The following is a 7,954-nucleotide window of genomic DNA, read 5'->3' on the forward strand; positions in this document are numbered from 1 at the left end:
GCTCTTGCGGCTGCTGCCACCCGTTGTGCGGTTGTGCAGCCCGAGGATGGTCTGGCCGTGATACCAGTAGGGGCTGGTGCTGTAGTTTCGCCCACCGAGGAAGACGAGGCCGGGGTGGCCTCGGACTTGCCTTCTTCCAGCCGAGCGCCGGCAAGGAAGCGTGTGGCCAAGGCGGTGAGCTCCCGTGGAGTTCGCCTGCGTAATAGGGTTATCTGATGAGATACATCTTCTGGAACATTCGCGGATGCGGCCATGGGGGGCGGCGTACGCAGCTCAGAGAGTATATGTCTAAAGAACATATCGATTTTGTTGCGCTCCAAGAGACTATTAAGGCTGATTTCTCGTTTAGAGATTTAGTGGCGTATGATCCTCTACAGCGTTTTGACTGGTTTTGGACCCCTTCCATGGGGCACTCTGGAGGTCAGCTGATGGGTTGTAATAGAGATATCTGTGATGTTATTGCGTGGGAGCCGGGTTTATTCTATATTGCAGTTACTGTCCGTCACCGGGTATCCTTGGCTACTTGGGTGATTGTCAGTGTCTACGGGCCGGCGGACCACGCAAGGTCTGCAGATTTCTTGGGGGAAATCACAACCTTGGTCGGGGCCAAGCGAGCGGCCAACTTGCCCATCGTGGTGGGCGGGGACTTTAACTTGATTCGCTCGGGGGCGGACAAGAGCAATAGCAACATTGACTGGGCTAGGGTGTCCCTTTTCAACAATGCTATCGCGGCCGCGGCTCTTAGGGAAATTGCGCGGACAGGTGCAAGGTACACTTGGACAAACAAACAGCGGGTTCCAGTGCGATGTGTTCTAGACCGTGTTTTTTGTTCAAGCGATTGGGAGGCCCTGTTCCCCCTCTGTACCTTAATGGCCGAGACGCGCATTGGTTCAGACCATGTCCCTTTAATTCTGTCGTCAGGGGAGGACAGTAGGCGTCGCAGCCGTAGATTTTTCTTCGAGACGGCGTGGTTCGAACACGAGGGCTTCTGCCAGTTGGTCACGACTCGTTGGGCCATGATTGGCGACCAGGTGGGGTGTCAAAGAGGACCAGTAGAGTTCTGCTCCACTGCGGCTGCGGCTTTGCGGGCTTTCCTCAGGGGATGGGGGGCCAACCACGGCAGCGAGTCTAAAAGGGAAAGGGAACGCATCGTGGAAGAAATCGCGATTTTAGACGCGCAGGTGGATGCCAGACCTTTCTCTGGCGACGAATGGGAGCATCGATACTCTCTGGAAAACCAGGTCTTGGCTATCCTTAGAGCAGAGGAGGAGTACTGGCGACGTAGGGGCGGCGTCAAGTGGGTCGTGAAAGGTGACGCCAACACTGGCTACTTCCACGCGTACACCAATGGCCGTAAACGCAAGAGTACCATCCTAAGACTACAGTCGGAGCATGGGACTCTGGTGTCCCAGTCTGAAATCGTTAAGCACATCTTCGATTTCTTTGTCGAGCTGTTGGGAACAGCCGAACAGAAAAGCTTAAGTCTTAGGGAACACTTATGGGGGCCGGAGGAGAGGGTGTCTCAACAGGAAAACGACGCACTCATGCTGTCCTTTACGCCACAAGAAATTGACCTAGCGCTTGCGGGCATGAAGAACGACACGGCTCCAGGCCCGGATGGCTGGCCGGTAGAGTTCTTTAAAAAGTTTTGGCCTTTCCTTAGAGAACTCTTCCAAGCTATTATCAATGGCTTCGCCCTAGGTACGGTTGACCTCTCGAGACTTAATTATGGGGCGATTTGTTTGATTCCCAAGGTCAAAGGGGCGGATACAATCAAGCTGTTCCGTCCGATCACGCTCCTAAATGTTCCCTTCAAGTTATGCGCCAAAGCCTTTGCCTCTAGGTTAGCGCCGGTTGCCCAATGAGTTATCCAAAAGAGCCAGACCGCTTTCCTTAAGGGTAGAAACATTCTCGAAGGGCCTATTGCGCTCACGGAGATAATCCACGAGTTAAAACGCACTCGTGGACAGGGCGTTATCCTCAAGCTCGATTTTGAAAAAGCGTACGACCGCGTAAACTGGGAGTTCGTGCGGGAAGTCCTCCTCAAAAAGGGCTTTGAGGCGGGTTTCGTACACCGGATCATGCATCTGATCTCGAGTGGCAACACCTCGGTAATTGTCAATGGTGAAATGGGGAAGTTTTTCCGTAATAGGAAAGGGTTAAGACAGGGCGATCCCATCTCCCCACTTGTCTTTAATTTTGTGGAAGACGCTTTGGCAGCTATGCTATGCAAGGCCAGCGAGGCTGGTCATGTTAAGGGACTCGTTCCACACCTCATCCCGGGTGGTGTGACCCATCTACAATATGCAGACGATACCTTGCTTTTGTTTAAGCCCGACGACCATAGTATCGCCTCCATTAAGCTTTTGTTATTAGCCTTTGAGATCCTGTCCGGACTCAGAATTAATTTTCTTAAAAGCGAGGTCATCACCATGGGGATGGACGACCATCAAAGCCGGCGTGCCGCAAATCTACTTAATTGTAAGCTTGGGAGCTTTCCAATAAAGTATCTAGGGCTTCCTATATCCCATCGTAAACTTTCGATTTCAGAGTGGGAGCCGCTGTATGGGAAGGTGGCCAATAGGGTTAGCCCGTGGCGTGGGCGGTTTTTGTCTTCTGCGGCTAGGCTCATTTTAACTAACTCGAGCCTCTCTTCCCTGCCCCTATTCACTATGGGGATGTTCTTATTAGCTGATGGCGTGCATGCTAAGCTAGATACACCGCGATCCCGGTTCTTTTGGGAAGGAACTGGAATTAAGCAGAAATATCACCTGGTAAAGTGGGCGGCTGTCTGTAGGCCAAAAAATTTCAGAGGTTTGGGGATCCTAAACTCCAAACTTATGAACGTAGCCCTTCTGTCCAAATGGTGGTGGCGGCTTGCCCAAAACGAGACGAGTCTCTGGGCTCAGCTGCTAAAGGCTAAGTACTTCCCAAATGGGAATCCTTTCAGTGCCCCGGCCAACGGCTCCGTGTTTTGGAAAGGGGTCCAAGCGGTCCGACCAGCGTTTGCTATCGGGGCCAAATTCCAGATTCAAAATGGACAATCCACTCGCTTTTGGCTGGATCATTGGCTGGGAGCCTCTCCCCTTTGGCAAAGTCACCCCAATCTTTTTCGGATCGCTACTGACACCAACATCTTAGTGGGAGAGGCAGCCCGTACTGACCCTCCAGCGATCCATTTTATGAGGGCCCTTACCAATGCCGAACGGGAGGCATGGGACGACCTAGTGCATCAAATTGGTGACAACCGTATAGGGCCGGGCGAAGATTTGGTCGAATGGAGCTTGACAGCGTCCCGGAAATTTTCGGTTAAATCTTTATACAACAAGCTTACTGAAGGGACAGCGCTAGACATAGCTAGGGGGCTATGGAAGGCAGGCCTGCCCTTGAAAATTAAAATCTTCATGTGAAAAATGCTCAGAAATAGGCTGCCCACGTCGGATAATGTGGCAAAACGTAACGGTCCGGCTGACGGTACCTGCACTGTGTGCGGTCTAGGTGAAGATGCTAACCACGTCTTTTTTAGATGTCACCTAGCCAGGTTCGCGTGGAGTGCAGTTAGGGAAGCCTTCCACTCGAACTGGAACCCAGCCTCGGGGAACGACTTGATTGCCATCCTTAAAACCACGAGAGGGACTAGTAGTAGAATCGCTTGGCGTTGCGTAGGGGCGTTACTGTGGGCTATTTGGACGACGCGCAATAAAATTACGATTGAGAAAAAAATTCCTAATCACCCTGCGGATGTGATCTTCAAATGTCACCTTTTCTTACAGACTTGGACTCCGCTGGGGAAGGAGCGCGATGCTGAGCGCATGTCAGAGGCCATGGCGCGAATCAAGACTATCCAGGTGATGGCAAGACAAGACTCGACGACTCGATGATGCTTTTGGTGCCTTCGGTGGATGTTTCATGTTAGATAGGTCTTCTGCGTTGGATGATTTGTATGTTGTAATGCTGCCTTCGCGTGGAACCTCTGTGCTGTTTTCTGTCGTCCTCTTGGACTGAACCTGATTTCTGCTTTCCTGGTTTGTAACTTGCTGAACTAGTGCCTGAGGGCTTTATTAATTTAAAGCCGGACGCGTCTAGCGTCTTCGTTCCAAAAAAAACATGACATTGCTTTATTGTAACCATTCTCGAGGCTTTTGTGAAGAACACCAAGGAAACTATAGGTAAGGATGGAAGCAAATGATAACGTTATGAGCCCACCAACAAAACTAGATTATGTTCTCGTTGGGTGTATAGGACCTGAAATAGTTAGTACAATGTTCATTCATGCACATTTGTTAGGCACTTGAAATTATTTCATACCGCAAATGGGGGGATTTTTTTGCAGTATAGTTTTTCAATATCTGTAGTTTATGATGATTCATAAACTGATTTTACGGTAACACGATATATGGTATCTGCTAGAGTTGCTCTTATGGAGAACTACATGTTTCTTACCACCAGTGTTGAGGCTCGTTTTATGATTAATGCAGGGCGGATGTGCATTTCTTCCATGCCTAGGCACGCGCCTTCCTGTCATCGCCGGGTGGCAACATCTGGATGCTACCGTGCAGCGCGGTATACACATTAAAAAAATCTCACACTGCAATGCATGGGTATTTTTGCTAGTCTAATAAACATATAAGATCGCCGTAGAGATGCTGCGGGAAGTGTTGCTAATATATTTGGCAACTGGTTACATGTGACTGATTACAGGTTTGGAATTCTTCTTAGGGTGGGAGCGCTTGCCGTGATTTGATCGCTTTGACTATGTAGAAATGATAATGTTTTTAACAATAAAAGTACTTCTCTTATGCAGGTTGTCTATAGATGTACCGAGACACTTCGTTTATGGTCCTCTTTACAACAAGTGAAGAATCCAGACCTATTTACGAAGATGTGTACATGATTGGCGGTCACGGCGAGATACTATTACCCAACTTGGCTGGCAGCATGATCTTAGAATTGGGCCACCTACGGTGTTTAGGCGTTATACAGAACTTAGTTTATTTGTATTTCATTTTCTTCTTTTTGCCTGATGCAAGGACTTTGTTGGCTGTGTGCATGTATACAGAGGCCGGTGCAATGCTTAAACCTTTTAAATAATAAAGCACCCATTTTTAAAAGAAAAAAAAAATACGCTACGGGAAAAATCTTGTACGGCCGGGTCGTACCAAGCCGATCGTGAGACCCACTTCCTGGTTGCCTGCTTCGTCTATACACAACGGAATTCTTGCGCATAGACTTACGAGGCATCCCCGTAAAGACTTCTAAATTTCTGAGAAATTGCGTGCCCATCGGCCAGTGAATAACAGGTGGTCATGACACGGGCCATGGTCGTGGAGTGTTTCGTCCGCGCATGCGGGCTGGTCATCGTCAACACCGTCTGCATCGGCGGCACAACCATCATCCTCTACGCGCTTGTCCGCCTGTCCCGGAAGCCCCACACCAGCAAGAAATCCATCGTCGGGTTCACGTTCTTCTTCCTCGGCTCGTTCTGCGTCCTCGCCGGCTTCTACACGTTCTTCTGCGGCGCCTTCTTCCCGTGGTCAGCGCTGTGCCGGTGCCTGGCCTCCACCCACCGGGCGCTCCTGCGGCACCTCCGTTCCGCGGGGCGGCTTCTTTGCCTGCCGTGCCGGTGTGCGCGCGCCAGGCTACGGCGCCGAAGCGGTAGCGGTGGCGGCACCAGCGCTCTGCCGCAGTTTCTGGAGCAGATACAGGGCCACATGCCCGCGCTGGCACGGGAGGCGCCGATGCATGGCGGCGCACGGGCGGCGACGGCGTATGACATCCTCTCGTACGAGCAGCCGGAGTGCGGCGGCGGCACGCCGGAGTGCCCGGTCTGCCTCGGGGAGGTGGAGAAGGGGGAGACGGTGAAGCGGCTGCCGGCGTGCCTGCACATGTTCCACCAGCAGTGCATCGACCCGTGGCTGCAGGAGCACTCCACGTGCCCGGTCTGCCGGTGCATCGTCTTCGCGCCATTGCCGGCCCAAATGGTATGAGCGACACCGGTGATGAGGGACAGCCGAGCGCACAACTCAAGCCCTTGTTCCAGGTCTCTCGACACGGGCGTTGCGTCGTGGCCTTTCCCGAAGGCATCATCTTGGAGTCGTCTTCGGTTGAGGATTCTGCCGCTTCTTGCCGGTCCTGATTTTTCAGAGGCCCGTGGGGTTGCTCTCAGTAGGAGTGATTTATTCCTGCAAGGTTCGTTGGCCTAGTAGGAGTTGTCTAGTCTCTTGCGTGGGTGGTCAACTGTTTGGCATGAGCCCACATGGATTCCGGTTGCCTCAAGGGCTTCATTAATATTCGTTTATGCTCAAGTCTTGCTGGCTTGTGGACGAGTGATAATGATGACGCTTGGGAACAACCTCGACAATGTTTTTCTTCGCGACGATGTGTGTGTATTCACGTGTGTATAGCTAGGTTGGCCGAGTTATATCATGTACTTTCTCTATCATCTTGTATTCGCGAAAAAAGGTTGGCCGAGTTGCCCTGTGTGGACCATTGTGATGGTTTTCACCCATTTTTGCCAATTAACTAAGCAACCCTACACCTTCTTAATTGATGAGACGAGGCAAGTCTTTTTCCTTCATTTCAAAAATAAAACCCCATTATTTACATTAGTGTTAATTAATATGTTGCGATCTACAAGTGCGGCTTCTTTGATCAGGAGCATGTATCTGCACATTGTTTTTATATCACAACAATCTAGCACGGTCTTTGGTCAGAAAAATGGGTAACACAAACCGCGACGTGATCATGAAACATTGGTAATGAAAATGGTGTGGGGAAAACTGAAAGTGATTTCTTTCTTGGAGGTCAAAGCAACATTGTTAGACATTGTAACTTTCAAGCATGATAAATGTCAAGTGATTTTTTGTCATACGTAACAGTACTACTAGAGGGAGTACATGGAATTTCTAGTCGAGGGGACGTCGCGTCCGAATACCATGGGTCTAGAATACAAAAAATAAAGACACAATATACCCAGGTCCACGCACTCAAGATGGATAAACGTCCTACTCCATGTCTTGCTTATTCTTTAAAGGGCAGTGATAGGCGCCGGTCGACCGGCCCAAATTCGGCCGGTCGACGCGCAACCCTTGGATAGGCCCACGCGTAGCCGTTGGATGGCATCTTTCCATCGTCTTCTTCACACCCTCGCGTCGGCATGTTAAAGATCATAGAAAACGAATCCATGGCGGCCGCCCACTCTCTCATCATGTCGTGTGTTCTCTCCCTCATGCAGGTGGCAAGGCCAGCCTCCCCCGTTGCTCGCCGTCGACGCTCGCCTTCGTCAGTCGCAAACAAAAAAAACATTTGATTCACCGACACTGGTTCCAGCAAATCTGAAGGACGGTTGTAGCAAAAAAAGACACTGGCTCCAGCAAAATTAAAAGATGATGGAAGCAAAAATTGGATGTTGGTTCCAGCAAAAACCAAACGGTGGTAGCAAAAATAATTAGGCGCTAGTTCTAGTAAACCCAAAATGATGGTAGCAACAATGAACATTGGTTTCAGCAAAAACAAAGAGCGACGTAGGAAAAAATGGACGGTGGTCTTTATATTGTACTGTAGCTCCAAGCTGGGCACTAGTTACAGCAAAGACAACCAGACGGTGGTAGCAAAAAATGGGGCTCTATCCAGCAAAATTACCGTCGCCGGTCGGCCGATCGCAACACGGCGAGTCTCGGTTCCAGCATCTCCAAGCCATGGTTGTAGCATTCCTCGCAGCCGGTCCCAGCATCTTGCGCCGCCGGATGCAGCACGCCGTGGCCGCCGCATTCGCCTCGCCGGTTGTAGCAAAACTGGAAGCCGGTTCCAGCACTGCCATTGGGATGCCTTCCGCCGCGTCGCAACTCGCGCGGTCGCCGTCGCCGGATGCGACAAGTCGCCGCAACATCGGCAGGCTCCGCAGCGCAGCTCGCGCGGTCGCCCAGCCGGCCGCGACGGGTTAGCCGCAGCATCG

At 51.0% G+C, this 7,954-nt stretch overlaps 1 protein-coding gene across 1 annotated transcript; it reads left to right on the forward strand.

The window, feature by feature from the left end:
* Positions 1-5,289: 5,289 nt before the first annotated feature.
* LOC109774147 (uncharacterized) lies at positions 5,290-6,747 on the forward strand. The gene has a single exon (XM_020332860.2). The coding sequence runs from the start codon at positions 5,307-5,309 to the stop codon at positions 5,985-5,987; it is 681 nt and encodes a 226-aa protein (XP_020188449.2). The 5' UTR covers positions 5,290-5,306; the 3' UTR covers positions 5,988-6,747.
* Positions 6,748-7,954: the final 1,207 nt, after the last annotated feature.

The sequence above is a fragment of the Aegilops tauschii genome, chromosome 1 (assembly GCF_002575655.3).
Source record: "Aegilops tauschii subsp. strangulata cultivar AL8/78 chromosome 1, Aet v6.0, whole genome shotgun sequence".
Classification (NCBI taxonomy): Eukaryota; Viridiplantae; Streptophyta; class Magnoliopsida; order Poales; family Poaceae; genus Aegilops; species Aegilops tauschii.

Bases quoted from the DNA above. Each gene is read 5' to 3' on its own strand.
- LOC109774147 (XM_020332860.2), top strand. From the start codon at position 5,307: ATGACACGGGCCATGGTCGTGGAGTGTTTCGTCCGCGCATGCGGGCTG.